The sequence below is a fragment of the Argentina anserina genome, chromosome 1 (assembly GCF_933775445.1).
Source record: "Argentina anserina chromosome 1, drPotAnse1.1, whole genome shotgun sequence".
Lineage (NCBI taxonomy): Eukaryota > Viridiplantae > Streptophyta > Magnoliopsida > Rosales > Rosaceae > Argentina > Argentina anserina.
This window is the reverse complement of record NC_065872.1, coordinates 12,579,287-12,599,154: the sequence shown is the minus strand read 5'-3', so window position 1 is coordinate 12,599,154 and position 19,868 is coordinate 12,579,287. Positions and strand designations below refer to the sequence as shown.

General features: G+C 37.7%; 2 protein-coding genes across 2 annotated transcripts; both read left to right on the top strand.

The window, feature by feature from the left end:
* The first annotated feature begins 11,289 nt into the window (after nucleotides 1-11,289).
* LOC126792293 (protein SOSEKI 2) lies at nucleotides 11,290-13,542 on the top strand. The gene is made up of 5 exons (XM_050518753.1): nucleotides 11,290-11,551; nucleotides 11,636-11,705; nucleotides 11,801-11,913; nucleotides 12,011-12,767; nucleotides 13,178-13,542. Exons 1-5 carry the CDS (start codon nucleotides 11,350-11,352, stop codon nucleotides 13,308-13,310), a joined length of 1,275 nt encoding a protein of 424 aa, XP_050374710.1. The 5' UTR covers nucleotides 11,290-11,349; the 3' UTR covers nucleotides 13,311-13,542.
* A 2,088-nt stretch (nucleotides 13,543-15,630) lies between these two features.
* Nucleotides 15,631-16,651, top strand: LOC126797286 (protein DOWNSTREAM OF FLC-like). Its single transcript, XM_050523939.1, has 2 exons — nucleotides 15,631-15,787; nucleotides 16,299-16,651. Exons 1-2 carry the CDS (start codon nucleotides 15,631-15,633, stop codon nucleotides 16,628-16,630), a joined length of 489 nt encoding a protein of 162 aa, XP_050379896.1. The 3' UTR covers nucleotides 16,631-16,651.
* The last annotated feature ends 3,217 nt before the right edge of the window (nucleotides 16,652-19,868 follow it).

Below are 19,868 nucleotides of genomic sequence, written 5' to 3'. Positions count from 1 at the left end.
TATCGCATTATGAAGCGACTATATGAAGGAAACTTCTAGAGATCGATCGACATCAACCAATGTGATCGTTATATATATTTAGTGACCCTATCAAAATTTCATCCAATTCGGACCTTATTTAACCGTCGGAATTTTTGGTAAATCGAAAACATCACTATCATGCCATAAGGGAGGACCTATTACAAATATGCGAACGCCGAAAGCCGTTTGCATATCTGAAATCACCTAATTTTTGTTACTTATCATGCGGGGTCGCACTGAAGAAATCTATTTGGCAAAGCCCCGGTCAATGAGGTTTTATTATGTGAAAACCCCTCTTTTTTGGTTGACCGTAGGTACGAACGGTCAAACCATGTCCAAAATGGATGAAATTTTTACGGGGTCCCTAAATATATATACCAATCACATCTGCTGGTGTCGATCGACCATATTTCGAATTAGAGTTGACGATCACCTAAGTGTCAACTAATGTATCATAACTTTTATATTAGGTTTAAAATAAAACTATCGCATTATGAAGCGACTATATGAAGGAAACTTCTAGGAATCGATCGATACCAGCCGATGTGATCGTTATATATATTTAGTGACCCTATAAAAATTTCATCCAATTCGGACCTCATTTAACCGTCGGAATTTTTGGTAAATCGAAAACATCACTATCATGCCATAAGGGAGGACCTATTACAAATATGCGAACGCCGAAAGCCGTTTGCATATCTGAAATCACCTAATTTTTGTTACTTATCATGCGGGGTCGCACTGAAGAAATCTATTTGGCAAAGCCCCGGTCAATGAGGTTTTATTATGTGAAAACGCCTCTTTTTTGGTTGACCGTAGGTACGAACGGTCAAACCATGTCCAAAATGGATGAAATTTTTACAGGGTCCCTAAATATATATACCAATCACATCTGCTGGTGTCGATCGACCATATTTCGAATTAGAGTTGACGATCACCTAAGTGTCAACTAATGTATCATAACCTTTATATTAGGTTTAAAATAAAACTATCGCATTATGAAGCGACTATATGAAGGAAACTTCTAGGGATCGATCGATACCAGCCGATGTGATCGTTATATATATTTAGTGACCCTATAAAAATTTCATCCAATTCGGACCTCATTTAACCGTCGGAATTCTTGGTAAATCGAAAACATCACTATTATGCCATAAGGGAGGACCTATTACAAATATGTGAACGCCGAAAGCCATTTGCATATCTGAAATCACCTAATTTTTGTTACTTATCATGCGCGGTTGCACTAAAGAAATATATTTGGCAAAGCCCCGGTCAATGGGGTTTCAATATGTGAAAACGCCTCTTTTTTAGTTAACCGTAGGTACGAACAGTCAAACCATGTCCAAAATGGACGAAATTTTTACGGGGTCCCTAAATATATATACCAATCACATCTGCTGGTGTCGATCGACCATATTTCGAATTAGAGTTGACGATCACCTAAGTGTCAACTAATGTATCATAACCTTTATATTAGGTTTAAAATAAAACTATCGCGTTATGAAGCGACTATATGAAGGAAACTTCTAGGGATCGATCGACACCAGCCGATGTAATCGGTATATATATTTAGTGACCCTATAAAAATTTCATCCAATTCGGACCTCATTTAACCGTCAGAATTTTTGGTAAATCGAAAACACCACTATTATGCCATAAGGGAGGACCTATTACAAATATGCGAACGCCGAAAGCCGTTTGCATATCTGAAATCACATAATTTTTGTTATCTATCATGCGCGGTCGCACTAAAGAAATATATTTGGCAAAGCCCCGGTCAATAGGGTTTTAATATGTGAAAACGCCTCTTTTTTAGTTAACCGTAGGTACGAACGGTCAAACCATGTTCAAAACAGATGAAATTTTTACGGGGTCCTTAAATATATATACCAATCACATCTGCTGGTGTCGATCGATCATATTTCGAAATAGAGTTGGCGATTTCCTAAGTGTCAACTAATGTATCATAACATTTATATTAGGTTTAAAATAAAACTATCGCATTATGAAGGAAGCAAGACGGCTAAATAATGCGCCTCTTATACATTAGGCCAATTAGGTTAGAAATTATGTGCGGCTGTGAGACCGACCACACTATTTTTTTTATTAAAAAAATAATAATAATGTAAAATTATAAATATGACAAAATGATGTCGTTTTGTAACGTTGACCATTGACTTCGGGTTGTTCGGGTCGGTTCGGTTTCTAAGGGACTGAACCCAAAACCCAACCCAAATAGAATCGGTTCGGTTCGGTTTTTTAATTTTCGGTTCGGTTTGATTCGGGTTTCGGTTTGTTCGGATTCGGTTTGGGTTCGGGTCCGGTTTTTTTCGGTTTTCGGGTCAGTTTGTCCACCCCTACAACAAACAGCCCTTGCGATCAACGTCGCCAAAACAGGATAGACTGCCGCCGGACCAGGGAACAACGCCGAAACCCATCCCCCTTACCGGTGCCACTTCCTTGATGCGATCTGGGCCTCGTAAAGCCACCGCCGCCAGCCATCGAAACTAGGTTTTGCTCCATGAGATTCCTCCGGAAAAGACGGAGGTCTCCGCATCTGTTTTTTTTGCAAGTGAGTGAAGAGAGAAGGCTAATCAAACCAGCTTAATCAATTAACTTCAGCACCATATAGATAAACGTACGGTGTTCTTCGATAAACCCGAAAGCTACAACCAACGACACCATACCACCGGCAGGATACCATGACCTTGTCATGTACGTTGGTATATCTTTGAATGTGCCTGCTCGATGCTTAATTGGGATCCATTTATGAAAGATGATTGAGCACTTTGGAACTTTTTTGTTGCTCAAATATATAGTGATAGTGAAGCATGTAATATACGAGGTGAGAAGCTCATGATTATTAGTTAGTTATATTATAACTAACTTAGATCAAATAGACAAAATACAACCTCTTCTTGGCAATGTACGTCTAATGTCTTTGTCTTTATATATGTCTGTATAGACTTGTTGGAAACAATTGGCAGTAAAAGTATGTATGCAATAGGACATAAATATATTGGTATTAAAGGGGATAAATAAAATTTGAGGTAAAATTTTAAGTTGTGTCTGTAGCAGCATTAGCTTCTCGTGCAACAGATGACTTCTTTAATTCAATTTGTAGTGGGTGAGAGACTTGAGATTATGTAATTTGCATGTTAGCAGTTGAGAAATGCCAACTACATGTATTACATGTTCAGTGTGTATGATGCTCTGTTTAAAATGAGTTGCATATGAGATAGTCACAATATTTGTGATGTAGTTTGTATATCTGACGCTACCATCAAGTCTAGTCTTTAGTACTACATGCTATAGTTTATGAACGCAAAGCTTCTGATATCCTCTACATGCATAGTTTCAGAAGCAAATTTGCCGATCACATTTTGACCACCCTCATGTCCACCCATCTAGATGAAAATCATGTGTCATAGATTAACTATGATTATCTATATAAATTAATAACACATGGTAAAAATAAATCAATAATTAATTCAAGAAATATAAGAGTTAACTACAATATAACTATAGATAGTAAAAAAGACACGTGATTTTCATCTAGGTGGGTGGGCATGAGTGGGCATATAAGGGGTGATCGGTAAATTTGATTCTCATAGTTTCTATTGGAGGAGAACATGCAGCAACATGCAGCCAGCTTGGAGGAGAACATGTAACAACATGCCTGCTAATCATCACACAGATCATCTGCATATATGTGTGTGGCTTAATCAGCTCTAGTGTAGATAGATGTTTATATGTTTCAGTCATTGAAAATTTGTAGCTCTCAAGTTCTTGTTCATTTCAGTTCCTTTGATTCCATATTTTTTATGGTATAAGAGCAGTGATCCTCATATGACATGCTTCTGCTTCTTAAGATGACCGGAAGAAATTCTTCTGGTCCTGCTTCAGATTCATCCTCTTCTGGTTCTAAATCTGAATCTACAAATACAAACCTGCGTCTTACATCTACCTTGTTGAATACGTTCAACTATATCTCCTGGTCTAATGCCATGACTCTTGCTATTGGAGGAAGAAAGATGATTGGTTTCATCAATGGCAAGATCAAGAAGCTTGCAGCTTCATCTCCAAATTATGATGCTTGGTTACCTCAAGATCAACTCATCCAAGCTTGGATGATTAACTCCACGGAACCAAAGATGGTGCAAATCTTTCAATACTCAGACTCGGCACTGAGCATGTGGAATACAATCAAGGATTTGTATGGTGATCTGAACAACTTTACTAGAGTGTTCCACATCAAGAAGGAACTTGCAGAGACTCAACAAGGTAATCTTACTTTCATTGAGCATCTTGGAAATCTTTATGTGAAATGGAATGAGTTAGGAATCTATAGACCTTTTACTACTGATCGTGCTACTCTTTTAAAGAGAATTGAGGAAGAAATTTTTTCGAGTTACTATCTAGTCTTGGCTCAGAATATGAAGATCTGAGAAGCCATGTTCTAATGTCATCAGAGTTGCCTACTTTCACAAATGTTTGCAACATAATTCAGAGAGAGGAGACTAGAAAAAAAGTAATGAATGTGGATTTAGCTATTAGTCATGAGATAGAGAAAGCTGCTGAAACAAGAGCTTTTACCAGCTCTAGTAGACCTTATAAAGGAAAAAGGCCTGATCTCAAGTGCACTCATTGTGAGAAGATTGGGAGAGAATGTATTGGTCACCTTAATGAGACTTGTTGGATTCTTCACCTTGAGCTAAAAAATAAGTTTCATGATGCAAGGAGACAGTCTAAGCATATCTTCACTCCAAAGGCAAATCAAGCTTGCCTCTCAGCTGCAGAAGGGATGTCTAACTATACTGCAAACCCAATTACTCTCATTAATGAGTTTGCAGCCTTTGTTCAGCAGAAGCAGGGGAATGTACAAGGTGGAGACACCACTGCAATGTTAGGGGAGTTTGCAGGCTACCTTGCTGAGGGTGATCTGGTTCAATAAGAAGAAATTCCAGGTATCATTTGTGTTATCTCAACTGCTTTGGATGTGTGCAAAGATAATGACTTTTGGATTATAGATTCAGGTGCCTCTGATCACATGATTAATAATGCTACCAACTTGAGTGACTTTCATGTTTTTGAAACACCGTCTCATGTCTCTGTTGCAAATGGTAAAAAGGTTTCAATTTTGAGGAAAGTGAAGCTTAAGTTATTCTCGAGTCACATTCATTCTAATATTATATTTGTTCCATCTTTTCCATCTAAACTCCTCTCTGTTGGAAGAATTACTCATTCATTAGATTGTCTTCCAATCTTCTCAACAACTAATATTGTCTTTCAGGATTGAGTATCAGGGAAGAAGATTGGTGAAAGATTCTATCTTAATGGTCTTTATTACATTTCGTCTTCTTCGAGTCTTTCCCAAGGTCTTGTTGTAGAATTATCCTCTCAACATCTATGGCATTTACGTCTAGCTCATCCTTCAAGTCATGTTATGTCTTTTCTTTTTCTGAGTTTTAGTAAGCAATCTTATGAATGTGAAACATGTCACAAGTCTAAGTCTACAAGATTTCCATTTTCCAATTCTATGTCCAAGGCATCTCAGCTTTTTTAATTAATACACTCGGATGTTTGGGGTCATGCAAGAGTTGATTTCTTTGATGGTTATAGATTCTATGTAACTTTCATTGATGATTACACAAGAACAACTTTTGTTTATCTAATGAAGCATAAGAATGAAGTACAAAAATGTTTCCAAGATTTTCACAATCTTGTTAAAAATCACTTTGCTTCTTCCATTTGCATTTAAGATCAGATAATGACACTGAATATACATCCAAAGTTATGCAAAATTACTTAAGTGATCAAGGAATTTTGCATCAAACAGGTTGTGTGGGAACACCACAACAAAATGGTGTTTCCAAAAGGAAAAATAGAGATTTGTTGGAGAAGACAAAAGCTCCCATGTTGCAGGCAAATGTTTCAAAATATTTTTGGTCTCAAGCAATCCAAACTGCTACTTATATCATCAACAAATTACCTAGTAGGGTCTTGGAATTCAAGTCACCATTTGAGGTTCTTAAAGGAAAAAAACTCAACATCGATCATTTTGAGAATTGTTAGTTGTGTTTGTTATGTTCATATACTAGCACACAATCGTGACAAACTAGACCCGAGAGCATCTAATCGTGTTTTTCTTGGTTACTCATCATCCCAAAAGAGGTATAAGTGTTATGATCCTTAATCCAGAAAGTTGATTATTTCTGAGATGTAAGGTTTGATGAGTCTCACTTTTTTTTCAATCCAAGGAAAATGATCTTAAGGGGAAGCTTCTATTTGATATTGCTACACCAAGTTCTATTATCATTGAAGAGTAGCACAGTGCTGATCATATTGCAGATGAGCAAAATGGAGAGGTTTATGATGAACTAAGTGGTCAGACCTCATCAAGTTCTTCTTCTGATCACATGACTTTATCTAATCCCTCTCTTAGCCAGCATGATGTTGACAATACTGATCATAATGCAGACGAAGATACTGGTGAAAGTAATGATGTAAGAGATCAAGAGCAATCTCAAAGAATATATCCTAGTCGGACTAGGAAACCTAATGTTAGACTTGAGGGTTTTGAAACGTATACTCCAAAGCATCCACTTGGGAACATTGCAATTCTTAACAAGGTAACTCACTCTCACTTTGTGTTTCTAAATCAATTTTGTGTTTTTAGAGAACCTAAATCCTTTGAAGAAGCAAATCAGTCACAAGTATGGAGAGATGTTATGCAAGAAGAGTTGAAAGCTTTAAATGATAATCAAACTTGGAGTCTTGTTCAACTTCTAAGGGGTCATAAAATTGTTGGAGCTCGATGGATATACAAGATCAAGTTTCACTCAGATAGCACTATTGAACGCTACAAGGCCAGATTGGTGGCACATGGATTCACTGAAACATTTAGAGTGGATTACAAGGAGACTTTTGCACTTGTGGCAAAGATGAATACTATAAGAGTCTTACTTTCTGTAGCTATCAATAGTGGTTGGTCTCTTCATCAAATGGATGTCAAAAATATTTTCTTACATGGAGATTTGGAGGAGGATGTTTACATGAGATTACCTCCAGGACATGATAAATAGAATGAACCTGGTATTGTCTGCAAATTGCATAAAGCTATTTATGGCTTGAAACAATCCTCAAGAGTTTGATATTCTGGGCTAAGTTATGTTCTTCTCAAGTTTGGTTTTAAGAGTAGCCATGCTGACTCATCTATGTTCATAAGAAATGGAAGTGCTGGTAGGTTGATTATTTTGGTGTATGTTGATGATTTGTTGGAGATTGTCAGGATGAGATTGTGACTCTTAAATCAACTGTGCATTTCACATTTTCCATTAAAGATCTTGGTTCTCTAAGGTACTTTCTTGGAATAGAGATGGATCATTCATCTTCTGGACTGTTTCTAAACCAAAGAAAGTATGTTATGGATCTTTTGGAAGAAGCTAATATGCAGGACAGTAGCATAGTTCAGTCTCCACTTCCTAGCAACTTGAAACTTGATGATTCAGGATAAGCTTTAATTGACATTTTTGTGTATCAAAGACTTGTTGGGAAGCTTATTTATCTTACCATTACTCGTCCTGACATTTCTTATCTTGTTAGTTTGGTCAGCCAGTTCATGCATGCTCCCACATCCACTCACTTGCAGCTTGTTAAACGAATTTTGAGATATTTGAAAAGAACTGTCACTAAAGACATTTATATGCAAAAGAATGGTCATTTCACTCTTGAGGGTTATTTAGATTCTGATTGGGCTGGAAATACATTGGATCGCAAGTCTACAACTGGTTATTGCACTTTTGTTGGTGGGAACTTAGTGACTTAGAAAAGTAAAAAGCAGTTTGTGGTTGCAAGATCAAGTGCTGAAGCTGAATATAGGGCCATGGCATCTGCAGCATGTGAGCTGATTTGGTTGAAAATCTTACTTCAAGATTTGAGGATTGTTTGCTCTTCTGCTATTACATTACATTGTGATAACCAAGCAGCTATGCACATTGCTGCAAATCCAGTATTTCATGAACGTACCAATCACATAGAGGTGGATTGTCATTTTATTCGACATCAAGTGTAGTCCAAGGTACTTCAAACTGCGTACATTCGATATTGTGATCAATTGGCAGATATTTTCACAAAAATTTTGTCTACAACCCAATTTAATCGTCTGCTTGCCAAGCTTGGATCAAGAGACTCCCTCGATCCAGCTTGAGGGGGACTATTGGAGGAAAACGTGCAGGGAGAACATGTAGCAATATGCAACCAGCTTGGAGGAGAACATGCAGCAACAGCTTGGAGGAGAACATGCATCAACATGCCTGCTAATCATCACAGAGATCATCTGCTATATATATGTGTGTGGCTTAATCAGCTCTAGTGTAGATAGATGTTTATATATTTCAGTCATTGAAAATTTATAGTTCTCAAATTCTTTAATTTATATGTTCATTTCAGTTCCTTTTATTCCATATTTCTTCAGTTTCAATCAATAAACAATTGTGATATTGGATGCAATTAAAGAGTGTGAAACTAGGGGAGAAAGTTCTAATGCTTTAGATGTAGATTTAATACACAATGGTATTGGTATTGAAAAGATAATTTCCTTAATTATTTAAAACTTTAACGATAGATATACCTGAGATAGTTACATATAAACTTCAAAAGTAGACATCATGCATGACAAATAAAAAAAACTTTGGCAATACTTTCAACAAATTAATCACTACACTCATCGATCTTTGTTTAATTACCTAAGACTCTAAGAGTTTATGGACTAATGCAATCATATATTTACTAAGAATATTCAGATAATAAATTAGGTAACTTTTTTTTTTGTATGATCAATGATGTATTCATACGAACAGTGATGTGTTATACGCGCATTCTTGTTATCATGTACTATTATATGTGTATGAAGAAATTAGCAATACGATAGCTACTCCACGAATAAGTCTTTTTTTTTGAAAATACGAACACGAATAAGTCTTTAACTCTTAACAAGCTAGTAGCTGGAGCAAATGGCCGGACAAGCCAAATGCAGAGTAAAGTAGAGAGCAAATTTACCCAAAAGAGATCACCAACACTGCAGGGACCGATCAGAACACAGTGAAACATTGATGAAGCAATAATATTAGGTAAAATGTTGGACAGCGATCGAGCCCAGAGGTTTAGAGCAGGCTCTGCCTAGAACTGGAAATCGACTTGAATACAATCCAGGGCTCCGAGGAAGCCAAAGAAATAGTGAAAATGGGAAAAGCTAGCTAGGGTTTAGATATTAATATCGGGGATGCAATATTGCAGCAGATTCATCGAGGGCTGTGTTTCTGGGGACAAGACTTGACAGGACGTTGAAGCTAGCTATAACGTCCAGTTCGAGTTGGACAGACGAGGAAGAGGGGAGGGTCTACGGCTTAAACCACCTTGTGAAGTTGTGATCTATCTCATTTCACTTTCATTAGTTAAAAAGTATTGTTTGCAGGTAAATAATTGAAGCACTTCATTGATTTTTTTTTTGGATCAATCATTGTCTTCGTTGTATCAAATAACTTTTATTTGGTAACAATGTAACATGTCGTAGAAGGTCTATGACTCCTATCACTCCCCATTTCAAAAAAAAAAAAAAAAGGTCCTATCACTCCATGCACATCACCAATTTTCGTTTGTTTTCATCTGTTATTATGGATCAAATTTTTCATACCCTAATGTTTTATTTTAACTGTTACGCGTGTTGAATGAGTTGATGTTTACAATATTCAAACATGTACATTCACAGACAGGAACCCACGTTACTGATCAAATGAAGTAACATGGTTTTTCCATAAGCTATGAAAAAATTGAATCACGGACAATCCTAAGAGATCGATTCTTTTTTTTTTTCTTGAATAAAAAGAGATTGATTATTTCAAATATTACAATTAAATGATGAGCAACTCATTTTCCTAATTTGCAACAAATGAAACCCTAGCCCTAGCTAGAGTAGACGGGAGAGAGACGCAAATTAAATGGCTTAAAACGAGCAACTTTTTGTTCCCAGCTGGCTCACATCCACTTGTGTCTGACTATCTGCACAGCTCGAACTGGCATAGTGTTCCCTCCTGTTAGGTCCGTGACAGTGCTGAAAATGGATACCATCAGTCCATCACCATCAATAATCTCAATATAGAAATTTTATATCAAACAAAAATTAACAATTTTATTATCAATTTCAAAAAATAAAATGAAAAATTGTAACAAAAAAAAAGAAATGACAAATATATTGAACTAACCTACAAAGTTAAAATTAATGACGTCGGAGAGCATTACAAGTACTCATTATGCTAAGTGATATTAAGTGTAATCTAAGACGTATTGTATATAGCTATTAGAGATTGTTGATAGTAATTTTAGTGTCATAATTCCATATCAAGCTAATTCTAACAACGAAAGAGATGAGAAAATGTTCACACCCTCTTTATGTTGTTAGCATAAAATGTCATTAACTTGTTACAATTTACATCACGGCTCGACCTGCCACTCATATATAACAAATAACCAAATGATGGACACACAATTAATCACCATATGATCCTCGCACATTAACGTGTTATATTGAAGAATTATTTTTGTTTAGTTTTATAGGATCCACGACCTCAAAATTCACAAAAGTGTGATAAACTAGACAAATTAAAATCAAGTTGGTGTTTGTTTTTTAGGATCTGGTTCGTAGATCACACTGTGCATAACACATTTTTCATAATTTATGCAACATGTCGTGTGTAACATACACAAAGGTTAGCTAGGTTGAATGGTTGATTACTAGCAATGCACAATAAAAGTAACCTTTTCAAATATTTTTCTAGTCATGATATGATCCTGATATATCACTTTCTTTGTCTGATTTTGGGATCCGGGCAAAACCAAAGTCAAAGTTAAATTCCCAAATAGTGACCCTTCCATCATGACTAAACGGTCGTTTGCTACAACTGTTAGTACACGTGACTTTCACGTAACTGGTCCTAGTGCACCATGGTGCCTTGAATAAGCTCCTTAGGCTACACAGTGTATACACTCTTCCTCAAATTCAAAAGCATCCAAAGTTGAGGTCTGAATCGTTCTGCAGTGGTTACGCCTTTTGAGGATCTCCTCTGATCAATCTATCATACTCCCCTATACCTCTTCTTCCTTTCACTCTCACTCTTATTCAACTACTGCTGCTATAATGGCTGCTATAGATAAAGTCTTCCAGTGACCGTAACCCACAATAAGAATTTACTGCAAAGAGTTGAAGAAGAAGAAGAAGTAGACGCAGAAAAAGAAGTAGAAGAATATCTGGTACTCCAAACTTCAGAAATGGATGTTCGATTTCGACGACCCCAAACAAGTCCGGATAGAGCCAAAGTGTGCGTGCAGGAACTGCAGCCAAGAATAGCTGTCAACAAACCCACCATCAGAAAGGTTCAAATTGTTTACTACCTCTCAAGAAATGGTCATCTTGAGCATCCTCACTACATGGAGATCACCCATTTGCCCAACCAACCTCTTCGTTTGCGAGGTAACTTAAAGATTAAAACCCAGTTCTGAGTTTCCTTCATAACCAACTCTCAGATTCTGATTCGTTGATTCTTTCGTTATGTAGATGTAATTGATAGGCTCACTGCTCTCAGAGGAAAAGGCATGCCCTCACTATACTCCTGGTCTTGCAAAAGGTGTGTCATTTTGTTTTACAAATTTCATCAGTCATTTACACTATTGAGTATTATGAAGAAATTGGACTAAAAGTTTTGATCTTTACTTAAATTAGGAGCTACAAGAATGGTTATGTGTGGAATGATTTAGCAGAAAACGACATGATCTACCCAGCAGAAGGAGCTGAATATGTACTCAAAGGCTCTGAGCTAGTTGAAGGCTGCTCTGGTAAACTAGTACTACTCACTCTACCCTTTTGGTTTCATCTGTCTTTAATAATTACGTTTTTACAGTCAAGTCACTTTCTTGATTATTTTGTTTGCAGAGAGATTGAATCAGATTCAAATAAGTAGCCCCAGACAAATTCAACAAGACTCAAATTTCGGGTCCAAGAGGAGGTCACCACCACTAGCTCCGACCACTTCAAACAGTAACACCAAGTTCCATGATGGTCGTTATGATGAACAAGAAGAAGAAGAAGTTGACTATGAAGACGAGAAAACAAGTACAAGCTCCACAACAACAAACTCTCGCTGCTCCAGAGGAGTCTCCACAGATGAACTCGAAGAACACCACCACCACCAACAACCACCGCAAACCGACAAGCCTACACCCGAGTCATCTCCTCTCCCAAATGCACCAGCTTCAGTGTTGAACCAAGCCAACCACAGCAACAATGCGTCCATGAGGTTCGAGGACGGCGACCCAATTGGTACGAAGCAGAGCTACTCTGTTTCGAAAACAGGGCAGGGTAAGAACTCTGTTCTGCTCCAGCTCATTGCTTGCGGCAGCTCTGCGGTGGCCAAGGCCAAAAGTGCACCGTGTGTGAGTCAAGGGATAGTGAAGAGGGAGAGGAGTAGTCAGAGTTTTCGTAAAGAGGTGGTGTACAGGAGTGCGGTGAAGGTTGCCATAGAGGACGAGGATATGATTAATTACATGTCTGAGAATCCAAGGTTTGGGAATTTACAGGCAGAGGAGAAGGAGTACTTCAGTGGGAGCATTGTGGAGTCTATGCAGGAAGATCAAAGAGTACAGGCAGCTGAGCCTGTGCTTAAAAGATCCAATTCCTATAATGAAGAAAGGTCAGTGTTCCTGTTCTTCATGCATTGTGAATATTTGATTCTATTTTGCATAATTTGTAATGTCTATTAATGTCATTAATTCATCATGGATAATTAAAAAAATTACAATGGTAGTACAGTTCTTGAATCATGTATGATGAGCTGTTGGTAAATTTAGTGGGTTATTGGTAGTGGTAAGTTGCAAGTGTCTCTTAACATAAAGCATGATTCTTGATTCCATGTTCTGCATAGTTTAGGTTTAAGTAACTTTGTTTTGTGATGAGTAAATGAGTAATGGACTGCCAATGAGTATGTTGAAATTAGGTCATTCTGAATTTGTTATGGGAAAACTTTAGTTACCTAGCTTGGTCTATGATTACATCTGCATAATTTGGATATAAGTAACTTTGCCTTGTAATTTTGGTCATCAGGAGCAAAAAAGCTGGGCTAGGAGAAGAAACAGTTGAGGAGGAAGAGAAGACAGAGAAAAAAGTGGCGAGGGGTAATTGCATTCCTCGCAATTTCTGTTCTAGTGGTGCATCATCAAAGCCAACCAGGAAGTGAAATGATTGCCATAGTTATGTGGGTTTAATTTTACCAGTGCAGTTTGTTGAAGTCTGTAATTACTAGTATCACTCATTAGGGGGAAAGCTGAGGAACTTTGGTTGCTGTGGAATTAAAGAGGACGAATTTGGTAGGGAAAGGTTGAATCTTTGATGGCAATGGGTATGTTCATGGATTTGTTGCAGCAATCATAATATTGACCTCACTCTTTTTTTTTTGGGCAAGAATATTGACCTCACTCTTTGTACCATCATGAAGATGATGAGTGTTATTATGGACCATGAATCTGGGTTTTTGGAAAGAGAGAAAATTGAAAGATTTTTAAAAGCTAAATTGACAGATATGTCACCAACTTGAAGTTCCTTTTTGATAAGAATGTCAATAGTTAATCCATTAGTATGGGTAAAGTTGCAGATATGAGATCAGACATGCTCATTTGGCTTCTTCGGTTCTTCTACATGATCAGAGATGACCTCCTAAATCATTACCATATACGAATACGATGATGGCAGTGGTAACGATGGAGAATGTGGTGCCGGTCCGGCCTCAGGTTCAGGTCGTGGGTGCCTCACGTTGGGGTGCCGTTAGCAAATTATGGCTGAGAGGGTGGGTGGTTCTGTTGACCATCGGCACAAGGTTTGGGTTCGTGGTTTTGGTTAATGGACTTGGTGCCCACTTTGCTCAGTGTTGGGGGATTATGACGACATCAAGGCCCAAAAAAGAGCATTGGTTGCCTCTTGTGTTTTGGGGAACCAAGTAAAAGTGGGTTGGAGTTCCGAACTATATTTAGCCACCAAGAATAGATCGACCGGATTTAAATTCCAATTAGTGTCGGTAGGTTTCAAACTTAGGTATGAGGGGTTCCATATCTAAACTCTTGCCAACTCAGTCACGTATAGTGTGTCACTGTATATGATTTTAATTTGATCTGGGAGAATTTAGTTTTTTTCAAGTTACTTCCATTGGAGTGTGGTTTGCTTGCGTTCCTTTTACACCAAAGTTTATCATTGTACTGAGTATTGACAAACGAAGATTCAAGAATTTTACTACTTTGTGTGGATACCTTTGCAGAGTAACAAACTCTGAAGAGTTTTTCTTCTTTTTAGTAAACCCTGTGTAGATATATATATATTCTTGACAGTTGATCGATCCCATGTGAAAATACATCTTTTCTGAAACCTGACCCAAATCTAGTGCATGAGAAATGTATAGATCACATGCTTTTCGATCTTCACTGTCAGCCCTAAAACCATCACCGCGCGCAATAGAATCAGAATAGTTTTCCAGCCATTAATGGAAGATGTTGCATACGAAGCTTTTGTCTCCACGATCCACACTTCCACAGAATACATTACGATTCCCATTATTAATTTGTAAAACTTAATCAACTTAAACTCGGATGACCTCGGATCTGCTGTGGCAATTCATATTCTTTGATGCTTCCTCCTCCATTACTCTAGCTCATGCACATGTACGTAGTAATGCATATATCACATTTCATATGGATAGTCAATTCTGCTTTTGCACTATTGTGGGAAGGTGAAAAGGTTCTTAGAAAATCTTGTGACACATTTGTGAGTACGTAATTCTATTACCTCCCAAAAATCACTACTCATCTATGATTCACGGATATACTTGCAGTTTTGTCATCCGTGTTTATATATTTTAAATGTTATTAGCGAGCCAAGTTCAAAGTTGTCGTCGAAATTACCACAAAATGATGGAGCAATCACAAAGTAATTCAAAGAAAAACTAATTGGTACATTAATTAATTAGTAACATTGTCTTAGTTAACAATAGTTTCTTCACTATGCCAGTTATGCCATGAACTGTGAAATATATTGTCTAGGTTTTGATTGATTTCGGATTGAAGCAATCCAAACTAGATCTTTTTATATTAAGTAAATCGATAGTTCAAGTATGCAAACTCAATTGCGGATATCGCAGCTGCTAATATTTATACTTCTAAACCTAAGATCGATTGACCAATGCATTAGTTTTAGCTCTACAATTAAGCTAAACCAATATAAAATGTGAGCAAGAGATGAGATCTTACTCCTCTAAATTAATGTCAAACGGAGGAAAGGGCACAAGGAATGGTCCGCAAGACGCTCTCTCTTTGCTTCAATGGCGGTGCACGTGACCGATCGGCCACCCCACTGGTGTGTGTGTGCATCCAGGACTTCAAGCTAGAGCTTCACTATATGAACACATCGATCTTCCATTTGCTTTTACTTTGTTCTTCTTCTAGTTCCACGTTTCAGTTTCGTCGAGTCTCTTCCCTTCTCCTAATAATCACTCTGTGTTATCTTCGAACGCCATGGCAGTGTCTAGGGTGCTGGTGTTGCTTGCTCTCTGTGTGCTTCCGGCGCTTGTCAGTGCTAAAGTCGTGGGCAAACCCTTCTATGTTCAAGGTCGTGCCTACTGCGACACTTGCCGCTGTGGTTTCGAGACCTCTGCCACCACTTATATTGCCGGTATGTGCACCTTCTACTCCATATGTAGTAGTACTTTTCGATTGTTAAGAGTTCATCAGAGCTAGACTAACATGAATGGATTCGTAAGGTCCGATTTGTTTCGTCAGTGATTAGAACAACGACCAACAAATGCAAAATGGTTTGTCTAGTTAGTTTAGATCGATGTATGTAAGAAATACTTCAGCTCAAATTGTTGTAGAACATAAGCATCAAACATGCAGATTGTGTTCCTGTTAAATAATATGACACGATTAATTAGATAATTCGAATTAGGGTTGACTAGTATCTGATACAAAACGTACACAACAGTAATACAGTAATGAAATTCCGCTAACAAGTCGAATTACCATATGTTACGATGCAAATGTAATTAGCAGAAACAGCACCATTCTATATGATTAATGTGTTAATTTCAGATCGATAAAAAGTTTTAATCTGAAACATTACTACTTCCGATTGATTTTTTTTCTAATACGACGATTGATAATCATATGAGGTTGCTTGTGATTAGGTGCAACGGTGAGACTTGAGTGCAGATACAGGAATAGCTTGGGGCTTGCATACAGTGTAGAAGGCATGACAGACGAAACAGGAACATACAACATTTTGGTTGAAGACGACCATGAGGATCAGATTTGCGAGGCAGTTCTCGTTGACAGCCCGATCAGTGACTGTAAATCAGCCGACCCCGGACGTAGCCGTGCCAACGTGGTACTTACCCGCTTCAACGGCGTTGTTAAGACGAGGCGTTTTGCAAACAACATGGGGTTCTTGAAGGATCAGGAATTGCCTGGGTGTGCCCAGCTGCTCAAGCAATACTTGAACTACGATCAGGCAGAATAGAAGGACTAGCTAGCTAGCTATCTATCTGTCCTTCTCGTTAATTAGTCATTTTACGCCCTTATACGTTGATCTATATTATCTTAAATTTTATATGGGTGCGCTCTTACTTAATTAGATGTTGTAATTTACCTAATACATTGATCTCAATGAAGATGCGTTGAGTCTTGATTTTCTTTAGTTTGTGACTTTGTGGACATTGTATCAATCCCTCTTTGAATATTAATCCAAGATATGATGTACTTTTTCTTTTTTAAGGACAAGAACATATGGTCACTTGATTCATACCAACAATAAGATGATAACAATTCGTGCCGGTTCTTTTTGGGTTCCTACTTACGCCACTAATTTTCATTTTGAAGGCTATTTTGGAGCATGGTATAGAGGGCTCTGTGGTCTAATTCACCGGCCAAGGTTTGTCAATTCTTATGCCCTTTTGATATTGTGTCATGTTAATTTGCTTCGCTTTCGACCAAAAAAAAGACTTCACTGGCTTAAATAATGTTAAAGCTGCTGTATGTGAAACTGATTATTACTGTATATCAAAATTGTTGCAATGCTATCATATATGTATTCACTGAGATGGTGTAGCTTTACTCAGTTGCCCAAAATCTTTAGTTTAACTTTTCATTAAAATACAGCTCTGCGCCTCTGCCTTCAGGTCTTGAGTCGTTTTTTACAAGGCTCTGATTTTGACCAAGTCAGTCAATAACAGGGCAAGTCCAAATAACACTCATAACTACATAGTGCACTACTTCACAATTTATATAGACAATATGAGTAGTCCCTGGATTGACATTCACCAATATAACACAATAGAGACGAGGCAAGTAAGCAACAAGATCAGAACATCTTGGGTATTGAACATTCTTATGAATACGGAAGGCGGAAGCGACTCAAGCGAGTGCTTCGAGACAGTCACTTTTCACTTTCAGTAACTTCCTACGTACTGGTTCAGGTGGCCCTGTTTAATTAAAAAAAAAATCATTACGTCTGAGATGACAAAAGCATCTATATAGATACAATGACATTGCAAAAGATACCATCGAATACACACTTGATGAGCTTTATACAAATTTAATTAGGCTCTTAGGAAGACTGAAAAAAATATGTTTCTGTCTTATTACATAATATCAACCAAGAATCAGACCTATTGCATTATATTTATGTTTAATCTAAACACTTGATGAGCTTTAAATAAAATTTAATTAGGCTCTTAGGAAGACCGAAAAAATATGTTTCCGTTTTTTTACATAATATGAACCAAGAAATGAGACCTATTGCATTATACCAAATCTATTTGACAGAACAAACTGGATAAGTATTTGAGAAACTGAAAGAACAAATTTAAAGAGACAATCAAGTCTAGGTGCATAAAAGCTGAGGAAAATATGAGAATAAAGACCTGATGCAACCTAACAATATAAGAACTTAGACGGTTTTCCTATCCCTCCAAAATTGGTTTTAGACATCTTAAGAATTCTAAAATTAATAATAATAACAAAAATCAATGCAAGGATAGAAATTGTGAACAAAATTGTAGATAATCAGTTACATACCTTCAAGTTCTTGCTTCTTAAGATAATCTGTTAAATCAAAATTCCTCAATAAATTCTTCCACGACAAGCGGACAAGGGGTTTTGAGCAGTTTCTTCTTCTGGTGGATCATTGATTGGGTTCTGGCAAAATGGATCCCAGTGGTCACCGTTAGTACCACAACGACGACAAGACATGTAAGCAACTTGATCACTAAACAGTGGACGGAAGACACCATTCTCATCGATAGAAATTTTAGGAACATAACCATGTCCCTCTGGTAATGGAGGTTTCCTAGCTTTGGAAGAGCGTCGGAGTTTGGGATCATGACAGGGCAACCAGAAGCATTTCGTTTTCGTTTTCTTGACTTTGTACTTGATGTTTGCGGTTTCCCTGATGAGATAAAATGGCAAGAGGAAAAGATGAGTGATAAGTAGTTTAATTCCATCCAATTTCCAAAGTCGAAGAGCGTAGTGTTTCATTTAGTGTGAAGAAACAATTTGTAAGCATATAACTTCTAGGGTTTCTAGTGTAACCTAAACTAATCAGCTAAAAGTAGTTGTGATGACGAACGAGCATAGAACACAAGAATTAAAAGTAAAAAAAAAAAAAAGGCGCGCAGATGGGATCTGAAAATTGTCCAAATTATATCACAGTAAATCATTAGGCAAGTTTCGATCCAAATAAACAACAAACGAAAACATATATATAATTACCTTCATCAATCGCAATCTGTTTTTCGCGGTTGATATGTTTCCCGCCATTGTCGATCTGTTCGTCACCGCTGTTGTCGATCTGCTTGCCGTTGTCCATCTGTTTGTCATCATCGTCGATCTTTTTGCCGATGTTTGTTTGTTTGTTGCCGTCCTAGAACAGTTCGCCGACTGTTAACACCTCCCCCTGGCGGGGTAATTCACATAGAGATTTCCTCTCATTCTGAGCACTAGGTCTGCCAGAGCTGACCTAGTAGGGTAGTGCGCTTACTCAACAAGTCAGGGCACTCTACCTCCGGCTCAGGCGCCGCCATTACCACCGCCCAAAGTAATTCGCCAGAAAAATATAAGCACATTGTACGGGCATGCTTTCCCACATCGGGAGAAAAGAAGAAGCTCTTCCCCCAATGCACCTATAAAATCAGCCAAAAGGTTTTTTTTTTAAAGGTAATGCATTCCTAAGTCACTAACTTGCGAACTTAAGATCCGTCCTGAAATCTAACTTAAGTTTCGGAGTGTCATAGGCCGGCGAACCGCTGACTTGTGACTTTAACCTTGTTTCGTGTGCAGGATACTCGAGACCTTTGTGGCGGAATACAAGATGCGCGTACAAGTCTCATATATTTTATACCCGCAACAACGATGTCAGAAACATTCACGTCCTTGGTCTTTAGAGCATCGAGGAAAAGTTGATCTGACAGTTTGTAGTGCACCATACTCTCTGGCTCTGAATATTGGGATCTCGGTTTTGTGAATTTTTTTTGGCTCAACATGGAGGGGTTTCACTTATGTTTTATACTCGCACTACCCTTTATCCTTATATTGGGGGTTAAGCGTCTTCTAAGTCTTGATATCTGCTATTTCTTAAAGTAAAAAATGATTTCATTACAACGAACGAGCGAAAGCTAAAAAAAGCGAGAGCCTAATACAACCAAATTAACTTCATCTCCTATGACGTCCTCATGATCCCGCACCTGTCATAAACAAGCAAT

Bases quoted from the DNA above. Each gene is read 5' to 3' on its own strand.
- LOC126797286 (XM_050523939.1), top strand. From the start codon at position 15,631: ATGGCAGTGTCTAGGGTGCTGGTGTTGCTTGCTCTCTGTGTGCTTCCG. The intron at 15,788-16,298 runs GTATGTGCACCT...GCTTGTGATTAG, and splicing joins TGCCACCACTTATATTGCCG to GTGCAACGGTGAGACTTGAG.
- LOC126792293 (XM_050518753.1), top strand. From the start codon at position 11,350: ATGGATGTTCGATTTCGACGACCCCAAACAAGTCCGGATAGAGCCAAA. The intron at 11,706-11,800 runs GTGTGTCATTTT...TACTTAAATTAG, and splicing joins TACTCCTGGTCTTGCAAAAG to GAGCTACAAGAATGGTTATG. The intron at 11,914-12,010 runs GTAAACTAGTAC...TTTTGTTTGCAG, and splicing joins GCTAGTTGAAGGCTGCTCTG to AGAGATTGAATCAGATTCAA.